Source organism: Ascidia mentula, chromosome 4, assembly GCF_947561715.1.
Source record: "Ascidia mentula chromosome 4, kaAscMent1.1, whole genome shotgun sequence".
NCBI classification, from domain to species: domain Eukaryota; kingdom Metazoa; phylum Chordata; class Ascidiacea; order Phlebobranchia; family Ascidiidae; genus Ascidia; species Ascidia mentula.
The window spans coordinates 5,354,165-5,373,682 of record NC_138569.1 but is presented as its reverse complement, the minus strand read 5'-3'; the positions used below and the strand labels follow the sequence as shown (position 1 = coordinate 5,373,682).

General features: G+C 40.4%; 2 protein-coding genes across 2 annotated transcripts; one reads left to right on the top strand and one right to left on the bottom strand.

Annotated features, from left to right (window-relative positions):
- Nucleotides 1–8,048, top strand: LOC145897811 (uncharacterized). The gene is made up of 7 exons (XM_082986258.1): nucleotides 1–186; nucleotides 409–555; nucleotides 1,651–1,746; nucleotides 1,996–2,174; nucleotides 2,592–2,817; nucleotides 4,978–5,215; nucleotides 5,651–8,048. The coding sequence occupies exons 1-7, from the start codon at nucleotides 17–19 to the stop codon at nucleotides 6,089–6,091; spliced, it is 1,497 nt and encodes a 498-aa protein (XP_082842384.1). The 5' UTR covers nucleotides 1–16; the 3' UTR covers nucleotides 6,092–8,048.
- A 2,046-nt stretch (nucleotides 8,049–10,094) lies between these two features.
- LOC145899603 (coronin-1C-like) lies at nucleotides 10,095–16,603 on the bottom strand. Its single transcript, XM_082988462.1, has 11 exons — nucleotides 16,358–16,603; nucleotides 15,930–16,052; nucleotides 15,727–15,856; nucleotides 15,284–15,465; nucleotides 15,095–15,211; nucleotides 14,777–14,881; nucleotides 14,421–14,566; nucleotides 13,549–13,612; nucleotides 12,904–13,021; nucleotides 12,395–12,534; nucleotides 10,095–11,721 (listed from the first exon to the last, which is right to left on the bottom strand). The coding sequence occupies exons 1-11, from the start codon at nucleotides 16,541–16,543 to the stop codon at nucleotides 11,569–11,571; spliced, it is 1,464 nt and encodes a 487-aa protein (XP_082844588.1). The 5' UTR covers nucleotides 16,544–16,603; the 3' UTR covers nucleotides 10,095–11,568.
- Nucleotides 16,604–19,518: the final 2,915 nt, after the last annotated feature.

Here is a 19,518-nt window from a genome sequence, read left to right as displayed (position 1 = left end):
GTAGTTTCTAGCTTAAATGAGTGAATGGATGAACAAGCGGCTCCTGCCGTGTAACCGGTTCGATGTGGGACAAAACGCAAGCGACATCCAATTGCAAGCGAGCCGCATCTGGAACGAACGGATTTCAAAGTCGCCCCTATGGTTACGCACTGAACCTCTACGTCAGTCAGTTGCAGCATCATGCAGGTTGGACGTTGTTTCTTTGTAACTTTACACAGTCTTGTGCCCAGCATGGCCTCCCGTATTGTGTAGATGTAAGTTACGGGCGCCTATGCAGAAAAAATGCAATCGAAACTAATTCCTCCGTTCTAACATCGGCTGTTGTACTTAAGATTAGAAAAAAACAATTTATGGTTAAATAACATTTTCCGCTTAAACCAAGCCAATACGGTGGTTATTTCTGTACAGCTGCCTTCGGGGTCACCACCGCGTCTTCAAACTGAAGAAGAGGAGAATCCTCGCGCTCCTCTCCTTCATGATGCTTTTTTACATCTTTTCCATCAACACACTCTTCGTACTCACCCCTGTCATTCAAAAAGTCAAATTCGAAGCCAGGTAATTCCACATATAAGTTGTGGCACTTCTGCCAAACCGTGCCTTGCTTAGGAAGGCCTGCGAGTGCATAGGCTGGATGAAATCTATGCACACACTAAGTGGGCTTACTGTGCATTACCGTTTCAATCAAAGAGTTATACGAACTGTATATGTAATAACTCTCTGTTAGAAGTAATATGTTCTTGAAATTGAATGATGCACAAAATTGAAATTGAATGATGCACCAGATTGATTGATATGAACATATTTGTTCATTAGTTAGCACGGTTTCAAATGGTAAAATCAATTAATCGCTTTGACGTGAGGCAGAGTTCCGGGTTTCGTTGCCGACAGACAGCCTAAATTATAAATGACGCCTTTCCAGTGTTGGCAGCAACTTAATGCACCGTGACAATGATGCACTGGCACACCTGAAATATAAAAACAATCTGTTGTTGAAATCGAGTGGTATTTAAAGTATGTTATTATGTATATTTAAAATCGATTTGTGCACATTTTTGGTATCTATTCTGTGTTGTACTGTGGTATAACATGTCTAAGCCCGAGGTAATTTGGCTTACATGGGCGTTGCAAATGACCAAGAGCTTGGGAGAGACGTAACAGCCCGTCTTTAAATATTTTCACACTCGCGCCTTTAGTTTGACGAGCAGTCGTCACAAGACCATACAAACGTTGTCAAAATCTTGGGAAACCCTCCAGGCCCTGACGTGTTTTGATTGTGACGTCACGCCGGGCCCAAACAACGGCTCGTGTATGGCGGTGTATAAATAATTTAGGACACGGAAAAGGCTTGTCTCTGTTATGCGTGCGGTAAAAACTGGGGCAGCCCAGTGCTATATGCGCGGTGTCGTGACACTTACACCAGTTCGTTAAATGTTATTGTGGCACGTTTGAGCCTGTTTCCGCTTTGCACTAATGTTAATCTGACAGAGGTATGAACAGTGCGTGCATAAAATACGGTACGTTTTTAACTTAAGGTTGTTTTGGAAACGTTCTACGTATTTCACCACACATCTTAAACCAAGCGAATAAAATGTGCGTGGCGTCTAAGTGGCCACTTTATCAACTTATACTGACGTTGACCTCAATATTTAGGTCACTGTTCCGAATGCGCGACTTCCACAGCAACAGAGAACCGGTGGTTGACATTTCGTTGGACTACGGTGACGAGATCGACTCCAGGATCGACGAGTAAGCACGTTTGCTTGTGGTTTCGTGAAGCCCTTATGCTGGCAAATTTTCGCGCCACTTTACTGCGGTTCATTGTAGCTGGTGACCATTTCACTGTTTTCGATTTCATTTTTTTTCAGTTTTATGGTATTTGGCGTTTGGATTGATACTCACATCGCCCATTTCTTTCATTAAACCACATAAAATGAAACGATTCCTAAGGAACATTATAATTTCTTGAAAGAAACTCTCTAACAAACGACTTTTTAGGAGTGAACGGGAAGCCATGCTGGGTCCGGTGACTGATTTGCCCCCGATATTCGCGAGCAACATGACGATACCGCGACCTCCCATGACTTTCAACCTTAACCCGTGGCGAGTCCTGGGTGAAGTCAATAAGCCGGTCAACGGATCAGAATGCAACCACATGCGACAGGACGAACTGTACTGTGAGTATCTGTGTGGGTTGGTGGGATTTGTAAAACGCCTATTTGTGTAAATTGGCAGTATTTTGTAACAGACTGATTCCTTTATTAACACTAGATTTCGCAAAATTTTCAGGTGTTTGAAGGCAACAGCGTTTGAATAATCTCGTGTGGGATGGTTTTAGGGGGTCTTTAAATGAAAACGTTCAAAGCAATTTTAACTTTCCTATTTGTTTCATCACATCCATTATTTTATTCAAAGAAATATATAACTTATAGTTTGTGAAAAGACGTCCAGTGTAAATTATCGTAAAGAGGTCCGCAGGCTTGACAATTTACAAACAGGATCCGTGACTCCAAAAAGTTGGAAACCGTTGGTATGCTCTTGTACCAGAGTTTAGAATGTTCCTGGCAACACAGCAACGTTTTTTTTGCTTCCAGATCCCAAGTGGTCGCTGGTGATCGTCCTCAAATCGAGCGCCACCAACTTCAATCGCCGGGATGCTGTGAGACAGACGTGGGGGAAAATCCTCTACCTTAATCAAGTCCGCATCTCGGAAGTTTTTATCATCGGGGCAGTGGAGGACCCGGAAGTCCAGAAGAAGTTGGATGAGGAGAACAAGAAGTTTGGAGACATCCTGCAGTATGACGGACCCGACGGTTATCGGTAAAATGTTTGCATATTTCGTATTGACTTTTTTCAATTTTTACGTCACTGGTTTAGAAAATCGGCCTTTGTCGTGTTTTCCTGAATCAATGTTTAGAATTTCCAAGCTCGTGGGACGTATACGTGGTATTAAAATTCGCCTTTTTATAACAAGGCTATCGTGCGTGAAGTCAAATTGCTGTTGGCAATGAAATCTTGGTCAAAAATCATTTGTCGAAGTGTCAAGTATTTTGTACACCGTTGGACACAGAAACCACCATAGGAATACACTTTAACAAAAGCCGTCATACTTACTCACCAGTTTACTGGTCGATTAAAACTGGTACTGCAAGAAGTATCTTTGGTTACTGAATAAGGCGTGGGACGTAACGCTGATGCCTTCAACAAACTCACTGTGTGAAGAGTATGACGTACGGTTAGAGACAAATAAGAACGCAGGAACACTTTGTTCTCAGTCACTTGTTCAAAAGCTTCTCTTTAACGTTGAGCCGCATTTAGTTAGGCATATTTACCAAGGCCATGGTAATTCTTTTGCCAAAAACGCGCCGCATATTATGGTATACGAGATATGTTTTTGTTTAAATCGTTGCAGTCCAATCAATGATAAAGCATGCACCTCAAACTGAATTTTTCCCAAAGGCAAAGAAACTTACAAAGCAGCTCGCGGGATGCGTGAGTGTCAACAATAGTAATAGACGGTGTATTTGGAATGTAGTTAGTGTGGGTTATAAACAGTCCCAAATAAACTATTCATAGGCTGAAATATAGCAAGGCCGTACCGTCGTTATTTCTAAGGTTTGTCCGTATATTTAAGGTCGTCGTATTGGAAAATGACAGATACTTTATTCCTGAGATGTGTTTGTGACTGCATGGGCGCCCTTTGTTTTAAGACCATATTAAGTTGTAACATAAATGAAGGTGAAGGTAATGCGAAATATTTCTCCGACGTCCTTGTTTTGGGTTTCACATCAATGTTGGCCCGCTAATAGCAAAGTAAACGAATTGGATGTGCTTCACGGGCCGCAAAAACCGCTTGTTTAAGACCATGCCTTGGGTTCTCTGCAACAGCACACCAAACAATCGAATTGCCGATCTTCTGAAAGTCTCCAGGCCTTATTTCCGCCTCGCTATTACGTCACTGGTCTAATAACAACCCGCATTGTTGTGCTTCGAACCATATTTCACCAATGTAAACACGTCCAAGCGTCAAACATTACTTGTAGGCATGCTACCATAAAACTGATATTTTTAGAAGTTTTTATTGATTGTTTCACAACTTCCAGACGAAAAACTGGCGATTAGCAACCGCTATACTTTATTGCATGATTTAGGCAAAGGAAAATGACAACTTGTTTGTTGCATTTGCGCTTTAGTGATGAATTGGAAAAAAACGAACATTTTCATGTGTGCAAGCCATTGAGTGTATATACATAACTTAATATGGCAGTAACTTCGCCCGACTTGTTCTGAGTCACACTACACACTACTCTCTGCCCACGCCTTGGTCTATTTTGCAACCAATTCGGGAACTTGCGTGAAGTTCCGGGCTGACGAAGGTTGTACTTTGAACAGCCGCCCGAAGTTGGTCATCGACCATAATTAAAACTGATCTAACATATCAGTCTAAAATGGTCGTAAAACAATGTTACACTAACAACTTTTTCCGTGTTGTTACAAATACAACATCGAAATATATCGTTTGACCACAAACAGATATTTGTCATGCGACTCCAGGGTTTTTAATATAGATTGTAAGGAAATTTTACAGATGCGACTTGCGTTTACAACGATGATGCTCTATTGCGCATATATTGGTAACGAATCCTCTCACTCATTGCTGAGTGTGATTGTTGTGATGTTGGGCGTGCAATTGGGTGGAGTTGGTTAAGAAAGAATGTTTAGCATTTTACCGCTTTCTTGCATAACAATGCCAGCTGTTTTACTATTGTGGTCTGAATTGGCGTCTTTGCAGTTTTCAAACCTACTTATTGCCGGCTGAAAACCGCTTGAGGAGTTTTCTCAAAGTGTTTGATTTGTTTCAATTTGGATCAGGCGCAAAATATAAGCGCACTATTCCCAAGTAACGAAACATTGCTCTGTGTATTGTGATAATCATGAAAAAAAAAAACTTGAATGAGCAAACTTGTTTCATTCACATAGGAACATGCCGATCAAAGTCGCAACGGCGATGCAGTGGGCTGCCACGTACCTTCCCGCCGACTACCTGTACGCTTCGGCCGACGACGATTTTGTTGTGAAGTTCTCCAGCGTGATGGATTTCCTCGAATACGAGATCAAGACGCAACTCTACTACGAGCGCAAGCTCAGTCGAGTTCCGAACATGTCCGAACTTCGCCGATCGCTTCCGATCTACTGCATCTACTACGTTGATAAGCAAGTAAGAGTTTAGGTGGACCCGGATTTTCCGAATCATGCTTGGACGCATTAATCGAAACTTTTCACCAACCTTTAACTGTTGTAAAAGCTTTCTGAGAGCTGCATACAGATGGCCACTGTTTCGACCAACAAGGTCTCATCAGTGCAGCTTGGTGTAACTCTTGTAAAAAAGGCCTTTTGTCAAAAAACGATTTATGCATAACTTCCTTGAATTTATCGTATGTATGCCAACACGGCTTATAAAAGGACATATGTTTAAATATTAGGACACCTGTTTTTAAGTCTAAATTTCATCAAATGATATCGGCTGTTTAGTTTAAACACGAATATTTGCACGTTTAAATGCACCATAAACCAAACACCTCCAGCCACAATTTATCTCCTATTTCGAACGTCCAATGTTGAAACCTGACTTACGTTGTACAACTCTCTCAAGGTGGAACCGAATCGAGACAACACGAGCAAGTGGTATGTGTCACCCGAAGAATATCCGGTCGACCACTACCCCTCCTACTGCGGCGGCGGCTTCTACATTATGCCCGTGGCCATGGCCAAAGCGCTGTACGCCATGTCGCGCGTCACCAAACTCTTGCCAATGGACGACGTGTGGGTGACGGGCATCCTGCGTCAAAAGCTCGGGCGCGGCGACAAGAACGTGGTAAAAGCGCGTTGGCCCAAAGACGACCCGCAGCCTATATGGATGCACTTGTGGGGAGACTACGGGCGCAAGAAGAAGAACATCGCAAAGTTTCTGCCCTGGGTGCTCGAGAAATGGGAGTGGGACACGGGTTTGAGTGAGAGGCCGCACTGTTTGCGTTCACAAGAGAGTGTTGGCGACGAAACGGAGCAGAAGAAGGGCGGCAAGTTAAAACGCTAAGCGGCGCGATGATTTTATATGCATTTCTTCTCGCTTTGCTTCTTGTCACTGTGACGCACGACTTCTACGATAACAATTGCTTCTCGATCAACTGTTTCTTGTTTGTCATATGTTTGTCCCCTCATGCACACAAACCAAGTGTGTATAAGTGCCGACCCTGTCTCGGCTCGAGAGCGCCCCCTCGTGGCGAATCATTATGCACGTTGCTGTTGCCGCCCACTACAGTATAACCGAGCCCTTATGTTTGCGACGTGTAGAGCTATGACGTAAACGAAGCCTATGACGTAACGATCTTATTGAGTCGCCGGAGGCTTTTTTTAGACTACCTGAATCGTTGCTCTTGCATTTAGCGCGCTGATGCAACAGTGAATCAAGTCGTATTTTGAAAAAACTTGGGGCACGTTTTCACTGATTTGTTGTGTGGAACAAATTGTGTTGTTTATTGCAAGCAGTAAGTAAGAACATTCCGAAGAAAATGGACTTTAATTGAATATAAAGCAGCATTACAGACCGCATTGATCACATTGCAAAAAAGCCATACTTTTGGAGCGTTAAAAGGTTAAATAACTAAAAGAATTTCTACACGTTTAGGCGGGGCGGGAATTTGTTTAGTTTGTCGGTCTGTTTCGGTGAAGCACGACTCGTGGTATTGCAGATAACTTGTGTTCTGCTAGTACTTTACTCATCACAAGTGCTTTTATGATTCCATATTCGTTTTCAGCATAGCGTTCCGGCATTTTCAATGCGAGTTTGCACCGGATAAAATTTTGCACTGGATTACGTCGTTTTTTCTGCGTGCGCTTACATATTTCGCACGGAGAAAGGCAAGAGCCTAATACTGTAGATTCGTGCATGATCTACGCGCCATAGTGCAGAACGTACACACTGCATCTTTCACAATGCAACGTAAAAATGCAAAAACATAATTGCCAATTTTTTGGCCTATCGCAATGTTGTACAGAAGGTTATGTTTAAAGCAGCGAGCTGAATTGCATTCTAATTTCTCTCGTGTTACGTTTTCAGTGGATCGGCCGAAAACTTGTGTTGGTTTCGAAAAACTGTACACCATTGTGTACATCCACAAGGTTACGAATTCCCTTTTTCGCTTTACTGAGTATAAGATGTTATTTCCTAACTTTGTGAAGTGTCAGCTGTTGAACCCTTTTCTTGTGACATAAAAGCATACAAAGAAAATTGTTTTCAGGTCCAACCTTTCTCAGTGCTCATTGGAATGCATGATTCAAGTATGATATACGATCATTTTTCCATTTGGGTTCTTTTGTTTTCGCATTTTTCCAACACCACACAAGCAAATCAAGGCCTACGTTTAAAAGTGTATATTTTTACTGATATTTTACTGATGTATTACGGTTGATACGTCTGTCCTGTTTCGCACAATTCAGATGCAAAACCAAACCTTTTGTCGTATCTGCAATTTGCATCGGCAGCGTCAGCGTAACTTTGCTGGATAAGCAAAAAATCGCCGTACCCTGCATCCACGTGACGTCATCCCGTCCAAACTCAAAGAAGCGTTGTTTCGCGTTCGACGTCAAGCCGCTTCTAACTTTTTCTAGAAAAAAAACTATGCACAAACAGCGCGTCGAGAATTATGTGTTGATTATGTGAACTCTGTAAATATCGCGCAGTCGCGTTGGCGCCCTTGCGTGGCTGTTTTCGCAGATTACAAATTTATGCTAAATTTACTGTCTTCTGGTTTGTGCTCACACAACGTGACAGAATCGCTGTTTTAGTGTTTCCCCTGTGCGTTTGATTTGCAATTTTAGCGATCACGTGATCACGCACGCGTCGCCGTATAGGGCGTTTTTCGTTTATGTTGGAACAAGGAAACCACTTCTGTTGTTTTGTCCTGAACGGTTGTTGATTTTTTCTAGTACATTTACTTTCCGTGTGCTATTTCCTCACTACACAAGCTAAAACATTAAAACTATGCGACACATGGCGAGTTTGGTTTTGTACCTCAGTGGACATTTAGCCGAGAACAAACCGGTGAGTTTTGGCTGAGTTTTTGCGTCGCGTAATGAAAGTGGTGTCATACCTAACCGCTGTCGAGTTTTCTGATCAAGCAGTGAGGGTTACATTATAATGTTCAACATAGCAAGGTGGTTTAGTCTGAACCAATACTTTGTAATCTGGGTGAACCCGAAACCGGAACTGAATCAAGACTCGTAAGTGGGCCGAAACTAAACCTGTTTTGGATCATTAAATTTTACGAAATATCCTTTGGGCCACTTTTCTGCTGTGCTCTAGCTAAAACACTCAAACATTTTGTTTATAACGACATAAGCAGTGTTGAAAGAATACCGGAACGATGTGCTGGTATGTCTCAAATTGGTATGATAAACTTAAATTTTGTAAACCCTATTCACTTATTTGGAAAATCTCACTTATAATATATGAAAGCAAAATGGTTTATTTTTTCCTGTAAATTCAATCGTCCCGGTAAGATATTTTTTTAACTTTAAACCCTGATAATAATGCATATGAGAATTGAGTAATAAAGAGATTATCGCGCTATGTATGTTAAAGCGATTGGTTGTGAACTGGGTTGGATCAACCAATTGTGCATTTATGGGTTACCAAAGTCAAAAGTGCTTAGAGACCCTAAAGGGCTCAATCTAGCCCGAATAAAACTAGGGATTTTGATGACATAAATAAGCAAAATACGTTTTTGGGTATAATTATCCTCAAGATTACATGGTAAAAGGGTGCCATCAGACACGAAATCCGGTTGTGCAACGACTAAAACAGAAGCGTCATACGGCGTAAATACAAGTGTTGCGTGCTGTGATCATGTATATCAACATATTTAGACATAAAATTTATGCCAACAATTGTTAATTCCACAAGTAGTAGTATTGACACAATTGTATTACCTATTGCGTCATAATGTTGTCTTTCGTGTCAAGATGCTGCTCAATTAATTACGGCAGGTCATGCTTCTTTGCGCTGTCAGGCTTGACCAGAGATCAGCAATACTGGGCTGCAGACCAGTTCGTAAGTCATTTCTAACTTCGTGGTCCTAAACTATTAGTTGTAAGGATCACAAGCCTCACGTTCGCAGCATCCAAACCAGGTACCGCATTTACTCGAATGTAAGCCGCACGTAAATGTTGATGGCAAACTTAGGTGCCCTACAACAAAAGTCGAGAACAAGTCTGTCGTTTAAAATTGTCAGATACGCTGACGACATTGGGCAATAAAGCGTAATGGTACGATAGAGTGAGTTGATGGTAAATTTCATTAAAACGCAGAGCCGCAGACAAAATATGGCCGTGACATTAAATAATGTAAGCCACACTCGATTGTGAAGCATCACAAACGGTAGGGTAAAAAACTTATAAGCCTCGGCCTACAATCGAGGAAATACGGTACCTCACTTAAATCCAGTCAGTGCTTAATATTGATTGTGTTCCATGAAAAAAGTGCCAATGTTAAACCGGTGCAAAGGTTAGAGGTCGTTGGGCTGGGTTGTTGAAAGTTTATCAAAATATCTTTGAAGAAATGTACTTCGGATCATGTGAATTACGCTTTTTTATTCGTATTCGAGTGAAAGGCCCCTTTTTCTGGTGCAGGCTGCATCAAAAGATTTTTTTGCGTTTTTCGTACAAGTCGGCCTACCCATGCACTACCACCTAGCGCCCCCTAAGGTTTGGCTTTATTGGTGAAGCCTTATTTATGGGAAAGTGTTTCTTACCCGTAATTTTTAGTACAAAGTAGTTCATTTATTCAAGCTTAAAACTCTTTTTCCACTCAATTTTGAACTTGGGAATAATTTTGGTCGGATAAACAACTGTTATTATCGTTATGAATGCCCAAAAATTGTATTAGCCGAAGACTTTCACCACAAAGCAAGTGTACTCATGAATTAGAACCATCTTGCTAACAGCGTTTTAGGCAGCAAAAATCGGGTTTACAACACAGCTGTTGTTGTTGCATCTAGTTTATAGGCTGCTGCGCCTGCTAGTACATAAAACAATACCACTCCGGTTGCAGTTTTATTAATTCACCAAATGTACACGATATCTGCCATCGCGGACGCCTTGAGTAAATATAAAATATAGAGAGAAAAGTTGTGGAGACAGTGCAGCCGAATACACAACTGTACGCAGGGGGAGCCATTCGCGTGGTCGCCATTGTAACAAAACACTGTCTTTGTGATGTCACCACACATAGGATTTTTTTGTTTTACTGCATAATCAGTTGGGATAAATCAAATTTGACAATGTAGGTTTGAAATTGCAGCCGGAGGTTGTTCGTTTGGTTCCAATTAAGTGCGAAGGTGGCCAGGCGTCAGTGACGTATTCATCGATTGTCTGTGACGTCACCATGCTACTACTGTACGTCACGAGACAACACACACAACACACGGACATAAAAATCTACGAAGGAATTTTCATTTTAATCTCGATATGCCGTCCGGGCAGTAGGTTTTAGTTGGAACTCTCAACTTCCATGACGTCACAAAACGGAAATTATTGTTACGCGTAACGAAGAAAGCGCGTTTCTGTTAATAGTGCAAGCGAACAGTTAGAGTCGAGCTAAATAAGGCGCAGAAAAGACGGGATATTTTCACTTGACGCGCATTTTAATGTTTTCGTGTATTTTGGCCACGCGCAAATACGATGGGGAATGCCCGGCGATGAGAACGCAATCAACCGCTGGAAACAAAAACCGCGCACGAAAGATTTCGGTATATGGTGAACCACCTCGAGCGCCCTTATGCGGACGGATCATAGGCTATGGCGGCAGGCGAGATGCATTCACAGGAGTTATACAGGACACACGAACTTATATTGACTGAATTAACAGCAAGGAAATTAAGATCATCGAAAGCAGATATTTTGAGCGACGAGTGTGCTGATTTTTTGGATAATTGAGCAAACGATTATAATGTCAGATTTTGTTATACATTCCGTCGAGTTCGAAATCAGCCGATGGTTGGCGAATTTGCTCTATTAACTGTGATGTGATGACACACGTTTGATCGGTGAGGTCCTCTTCGACAAGATGCGATGGGAAGTATTTACAACAATTTACTCTTGATAAAGATAACGTAAAGCAATGTGGGTTCAAAATCATACAGGGTTTGGTAAAACTAAAGGGTTAGCAGTAGTAAATGCTGCGAAAACTTTACAAAAATGGCTGTAATAAGGGTTAAACGCACTGGGTCAGGAATTGCGCAAGTGCTGAGGACTGGGGAGGGATTACAGGCACATAGAGACCCCCGGAACCCTTTAGGGGATTTCCCATTGGGGTGAACAGTGGGGGGGGGGGGTGATTGGGTGCGAGAGGCGGCTAGCACTGGTTTGCCGCAGTAGAAATAAATGCAGAATCTGTGTAAAGCAAGTAGCAAGACGGGAGTTTGTTTCTGCATTTAAAACAACGCATAATCATTTAGAACCAACATTATGGAAGGGGTGTTTACTGTGATAACTCTTTTCTATCCATCCTGCCCATTACTCTTCTTCCTCCTCGCAGTCATCCTTACCATCCTCATCACCAACAACGTCTCCGAGCTGCTTCTCCAGTTTAGCAATCCGTCGGTTCTGCTTGCGGACGGTTGCTTTCAATTTCTGGACATCTTCGATCAGTGCATCCAGGTTAAAACCCTGAAAAGAGACACAAATGGAATAATACATAAACTTACAACTTAAAAACATTTAAATTTTGTTGTTTTATTTCACAGCATTCTTTGCTATGGGGGCTTCAGTACAAACTGGATGCCAACTACTATTCCACTGCTACAGTTTTTGTGTGAGTATATGTCCATAATATTAGTTCAATTTAGAGAACTGTTGATTGTCAAATGTGGGGGCTTGCTTAATGCCATACAAAAATTGTAACACGTAAAAAACTAGGTTTTTGTTTTTTTCTGAAAAAAAGGTTTGAGCCAATATAAGCTTTCCGGTTTTTCTCACAGGAGTTCTTGCTGAAGAACACAAATGTGGAGGGTCATCAGAAACCACAGGATCCTAATTTACAATCAAATGCTTGAATGGTGAAATTAAAACCAAAAACTGATTGCAATTCCCCGATTGGTCTCTACAACGTACAACTAAAACACTACATAATTGAGTTTAAATAATAAAGTATGCCTCACTTCCATACATTACAGTACAGTCAATGGATTGTACCAGGGTTGTTCATATGCCACATGGTGCAGCAAAATAGCATTCAATGAAATGTGATTAGGTCATGACGTCAAGCTACAAACAATATGTTTAGAGCTGTTCATAATACATTTGGGGTAGGAAGCTATATTAAGTTTTAGTGGAAACTTACCTCTGGTAGTTGGGTTCCATTTTGTTCACCACCCCTGTCTCTGATCACCGGTTTTTGTGGCAGCTTCGACAAGCTTCGTTGAGGTTTGCTCGAGGTCACTGTATTGGTAGAACCAGACTTTCCTTTCATCTCAGTATACACTGTCAAGAAAAAGAAATGTTTTCGTATTAGTTAGCTTGTCTTGTGTGTCCCACATTTGAATATGCCAATTGGGTATTTTGAGACACTTTGTCCACCTGCATACTTTTGCCTTAACAAAAGTTCCATTTTATTAATTTGCTCTATTCACTACATTCTGGCAAAGACTACATTAAATAACATGGCTGTAAAAGTTGTATTAAACAGTTGCGAACAAGCAATTTTATATTCATGTGGAACCTTGGTCGGTAAATTTCTGATAATTATTGGCCTGTGAGACAGAAAGTTTGCCTAACCCTGGTCTACATGATCGCAAGATACAATGAACACCAGTCAAGTTTAAACTACAGCAAACATTATTTATTACAAACCGTTTTTCCAGGACATGAGTTTGGAACATGCGTTTTTGCCTGAAATCCATTCTTCTGCGGTCATCGAAGGTTCATCACCTGGACAATCGGGGTATATGTCTTCTTGAAAGGTATCAGACTAAAAGAATGGTAAGAATTATTAAACACTTTGGGAAAAATTAAACACCTTACAATAAAACACCGAACAAACTAACACTTGCCACACTATATTATAAATAAAATTAGGTGACTTTGAGGTAACACTGGTATTGTCACTGTGCAGTATGACAATGATCATTGTTTGTTTCCTGTAAAGTTAAAGTTGTACGGTGCATTACAAAGCACATCCATTGCACAACTCTTACATGTGCTGCAAAAAGCAACCTATTCCACAGCGGACCTGCCCGAATAAGGTAAACTTAGGCATCTCTGTGTGTTTGTTTCGAACAAACAAGACTGGTACATGCATTAACTATTGACTTTTGTTGGTTCAGTGAGGCATTAGGTATGTTTTACTGGTACACCAACTACAACATCAGTGAAACAAGGTAACAAGCTACCATTATGCATTGTGGTCACTACTATTCATTACATAACTTTGAATTAAATTTAACATACAAAATTTGATTTTTAAGTTTGGGTAGATTGCTTTAAATAGGTGTCTACCTTTCGGGGTACAATCATTGAAATGCCTTCGCACAAACTCTCTCTCTGACAAAGCTTGTAGAACCTGTAAAAAGAAAGAATATGAATACTCATTTTACTGCCACTTTCCTAAAATGATATGGGCAAGCACATTCAATACAAACTATTGTATATAAGTTAAGAGCACTGTTGGTAAATAAGGTACCGATGCCTTTCGCATAAAAAAAAGTGTGTCTGGTGAAAGCAATAATGGCCAAGGAAACATTGTCAAAAATATTCACCGCCAGACAAAGCATTGTTCTTATTATTGTTGACACCACTTCCCCACCCCAATGCAAAAGCCCGGCTGGTGAGCACGCGTGACATCACCAGTTCCTGTGAACTAATTTCCTGCTCAGATAGACCGCTTGATCCATGCCAAATAAGGCAAAACCACGCCACTAGCACCGACTGCACCGGAGCACTGACTAATTTCATGTTGTATCCCACATTCTGTGCTTGGCCTGCTACAAGGAAACAAGCGAGGTGTGCTTTGTTACGAATAGCCTGTAGTTGGAAAGGAGCATTTGCATAGTGCACCATAGATCTCCTTTTGTATGGGTGTAGGTAAACATTTTTGGTTGCCATGTTTGACATTTCTGACACAGGTAAATTTGCGCCTGGCAAAGAAACCTACACTGTACTCACAAACACCAACAAGACAGTTTGGGATGGATAAGGTTGTCTTAATAGACACATGTGGAATTGCAAAGACAGCTGTTTTTTTTTAAATTAGCATACACTTTATGGCAGCTTAACTGTGGCACAAAAAGTTTACCAATGAAACCTAATTAGACTACAAACATGGAAAATATCATACAGTCCTAAAAGTTAAACAAAAAATAACAACAAACCTAGCTATTTCCTTATCCACAACATTGCATGCACGTTTTGGCATAAAGGCCACGCCACGCTGTGACCTCTCACCCCTATAGGCTGCCAGGAAGTGCACATAGGGTTCTTCATGGGTCAGCTCATAGTATTTAATATCAGCATCACCCTAAAACAGGTTTTTTTAAAGGATAGCAGGTATGTTGGAGTAATTTAGTTGTTATCATAAACGCTTTTTTCTAAATCACGAATTTGCATATAACCACAAAACAGTGGGCAAAATCACCTCACCAAAATTATATTAGTTACATATATGTTTTGCTTTTTGAAAAACTGACACGATATAGAGAAAGATAATAAATAGAAATACAGTATCTACCTTTCCTGCTGTGAACACAATTTTGTTGGATGCATCATAGTAGGGGTAGAGAACTCCATTTCCTTGGTCTATTTCCTCCTCCGTCAGGGGGGTTTTCAAATTTTTCTGTTTTAATGAAAAAGCACAATTTAAACTAACACTACATCTTCTCCGATGTGCATCCATGACATTGGTGAACAATTTATTGGCTGTACATCAATTTAAAACTGTAATATATACATGTGCAAGCACTTTGGTTAGATCTACTATATTCATCATTAATATGCCACAATTTCCAGTTGCACAACTATTGTTCAGTTGGTAAACATATTTACTCACAGAGTCCCACAGGGCATAGACACGCGTGGACATTTTTGTAAAACCAGTGGTGAAAATTCTTCCCTTGTCCACAAACACGCACTTGCCAGGTTTGAATCCGGTGCAAAATTCCGTCTCCTGCAAAAGTACAATATATCTGTATAGCAAAACAATCACAAGGGTGATCAACAGTTGGCTATTGGTACTTGCCGCAATAATTTTCTCTGCACGAATGTCAATGACCAGGAGCCGCTTATCCTTCAGGGTAGCAGCCAACAAAGAGCCATCTTCATTCCAAGACATGCTGGTAACAAAACTACTAGTGTCGAAATTCATCTCAAATGCAGCCTCTGAAGCCTCCACATGCCAAATGATTATCTTGCCACCAGAACCTAGAAAGTGTTAGAATTATGCTGGTTTCATTCGACTTTTTTTGGCACAGAAATTTGGTGCCAAGTAGTGCATTCAAGTAAAAAAGACAAGGATACAAATAAACATATATACTACGTTGAATGTAAAATTATTTTTTAAATGCTGCCAGCGGTTGGTGAGCTAACCAATGACAAAACACAACTCCACAGTGAATGTTTATTCAAACTTTAAGAAGTTGTTAAAGTTATAACTCCGAGATGCTCATAATATAAGGTACATACAAGCAGAAGCCAGAATGTTTGATGCTGTGGGGTGCCAAAGCAGAATATTCACACGCTTCTCGTGTCCTAATAAATCAATTACAGGCTCATCCAAAGTTTTCGTGAGGCCATGTTCAGGAATTTCCCAAATCTGTCATAAAAAAGAGCAAATATCAAGTTAATTGCAATCTCAAGAACAAAAACTGAATAAAACATAGTCTCACCTTCACTGTACAATCGTCCGAACAACTGGCGATAACATTATCGTTAAATGGGGACCAAGCAAGGTCAATAACTGACTGAGTATGTCCATTAACTAAGGGATAGTCAGTCTCCAGCCTTCCAACCTGCAGACCAAAAATATTTTTAATGTGAGGCATAGGGGGATTTTATGTTGTACACTAAAACTTTACATGTAATAATAAACCACAGGACCCATCTTTTGAATGTGAAAGGTATTGCAAGGTGGATTTTATTTACATGACAACTTCATTATTAACATTACTTGCAGAGAAGCAACTTGGAAATTGCTACCTTTAGGTGCTACTTAATTTTTATCCACTAATTTTGTGATAAATGCATTTTTTCAATTGCCCTTAAGGCACATAAATTAATGTTTAATACATACATGCACTAAATATTGTAAACTTGCCTTAGAAAGTGGAAGTACCAAAAAAGGGCCTCCACCAGTTCCGGCACAACAAACCGCTAAAAATTTTGGGTTCACTGCACACAAACTTGAATCAGCACTGTTTTTGGAGATCTTAACGTTTGTATATTGGCCACTGGAAGCTTTGCCGAACACATGGCGAAATTTGCTTTGGCGAACGAAACTCATGATGTTGACAATTTACTCCAGGAAAGATTTCTAATCACCTAAAAAGATATTCCTGAAAAAAAATTCACTTTACCATTGATAAAAAAAATGAAGATGTTCCATGGCTTTAGCTGGAAGTTTGCTAATGGAAAAAAACAAGTGATACCTATACAAAAGCATAAAAACCAAGGTCTGGTTAAACGCATTTATGTTTATAGTTGCCAAAATATAATGTCAAAATAAATTGTGTTTTTGACTATTTCATTCATATTATCAGGCAATTATTTTTTGGTTTAAATCGCTGCCACCTGCTATGCTGAAAACACACTAACTTATTTTTACGTATGTTACAACTTACAGCAACGTATAAAGGTCATACAATTCTACATTAATGTTACTTAAAAGGTCTCTAAAAATTACAGAATAATAAACCACTTGGTTTAAGTCTAACTCGGTGTAATCGCCGCTCACAAGAATCTAAAGACCACTTCGACGATACCGGAGAAAGGCGTTCCTGAACTATATAGAGCTCAGCGAAGCAGAACGAGTCATTCGTGTTTTCCGCATTTGGTGTTACCGGCCATGCGTCGCAATCCGCATTTCCGAAGTCTGGTTGCCCCCTAATCCATAAAGCATACCACCTCTCTTTTAACGCCTAGTTTCTTTTAACCAATAGTTTTTTAAAAGAATTACATTTCGCCCTGTATTTTCAAGACCTTTCAACGCACCTCTTATAAATTAATGATTTAAAACTGCACCGGTGTTCTTTACTGTCACCTTGTGACAATTTATTTCCTGGTGGACTAGAAAACAGAAATTTATTCCACATGGGGAAAATGCTAACCCGACATGCAGTCGCTGAATAAAAATTTTTGGTTGAAAACATTTACATTCTCGTATTGGTTACATTTAATTCAGTCAATCGGAAATTAACGTCTATGTCACTTCGGTTACAAAACTTGACCTATCTATTGAGCCTAAAAATTTTTATCCTGTCTATTGTGCCTAAAAATTAAATAGGCAAAATTACAGCTGCCCCTGTCCGTCAAGGCTGTTTCGGCTATTGTTGTTATGCTTTTTTTAAATTACAGGGATTTAAGAGAAGTATACAGATCGCATACAGATTAGTAGGAAACTTATCTCGAAAAAGGACTTGATCGTAAATGGTCATACCACTGTTTAAGTAAACATTGTAACAAGATAATAGACCTCAAGGAGCGCTTGACTTTGAAAACCCTCGTGTTATTTCAGCGTCTCCTTGCCCACACCCTTACAGCTTTAACTCCAGTATTTGCTCAAATATAATGTGTTTCAATTTGTGTTCGCGGGGGCAAAATAAACAAATGAATAAAAAAAAAGATAACCAACAAATACATTTAATAATTAAATCAGACAACTTTGGTGTTTAAGAATTTAAATATGTTTCTGGTTTCCGCATCACTTTCTGCTTGCGAAAATACTTCCGCCAGGTAGAGTTAACGAGTAAACCCAGTACAATATGATCCATTTCATGAGAGCGACAGCAAATCAAAACGCATTGACAGCAATTTGTTTAAAATACAAATGTTCTCGACGGTTTCAAGCACCACACGTATCTAGTAATACACTAAACATAGTGCAAAATCTTTTTGTTTCGGATAAAATCGCACATACACCGCAGGTGAGGTACTAATGAGTAAATTAAAGAACACATGAGTGGATATAATCCTTTGAATCACCACCTACAGTTATAGACACATACGATCCTTGGCACATGTGGTTTTGAGATAGGGTTAATCTGATATTTTTGAAAAAACAAATCTGAAGATTTAGGACTAACTGCACCCCCCTAGAGACAGAACTGTCACACCTGGCTAACCAGCACTGGTTTATTCAAATGCACTATGTTGACAATAAAGTGTTCCAGTGCAACTTGGACACACCCAATGACCGCAAGGTCGCTAAAGGCCTGTAATTGTTGACTTACTGACAGGCAACCGCATCAAAAGGAGGACTGACCGCACATTAGGTAGAACGGAAACAGCCTTCATACGGGGCATTTATTACCGCGGAGGACCATTTAGGTGTGACAATAATCCGCGTAACGCCTGACCGGTCTGGCCTGTTTTCTTGCATGTCTGTCCAAGATGGCTTTGAAGGTTATAAACCTTTTCAAACATATGCCAATTAAAACGAATACCGTAGTGCACTAGTATTGGTTTAGATTTCTAGCGGCTAAATATTCCATCGATTGCCGCGCGCAAGAGCAATCATTTTCATACGCCATATGGATGACGTGCCTCAGTGAAAAAGAGACTTTACAGGTCATAAAGTCATGGGGTTGTGTATTGCTCTGAATAATTCATTTGGCTGGGATGCCTTAGCGCTAATGGTGAGATCTCTTACTTATCGCTAAATTTTGCCTTCATTGTCATGTCCTGACCTTCATGAAGGTTATTAACACCTTGACTTGACCCGCATTGGACGATTCGACAGATCCCACGTTATTTGACATTCAGGTAAGTAATACCCAATCATCATGAAAATTGGTGGTAGAGGTCGGCGGTTTTGAAGTGCTTGTCGCTAAACATTTTGAGTTGTACGAGGATATTGTATTATTTGAGTTGTTTGTCGTTTTCGTTATGCCTACTTTTTTAGCATTGAACACAACCAGTGAACATGTTTTGCAACGTTCGCATTGATCTTTTTTTTGCAAATAATGTACTCTTTAGGATGTTAAGTTAGGGTCCCTCGAATAAGTCCATGCGTTTCTATTCAATATTTGTCTTGCGTCACAAAACGAATAAGAACCACAGCCAGCCCTGCGTCACCAGCCCGTTGTGCCGTAACAACGGCCATGTGGAAACACAGCCTGCTCTTTGTTCGCCTGATTCCGTTTATGCTTTTTGGATTGCGTTTTTTCTCCTGTGCTTTGCCATGTGGCGTTCACCAAGCGGCTTTGTTTAGCACAGTCTGTGTGCTGCGTGTGGGTCTACGGGAAAGTGGACAGTGTGCAC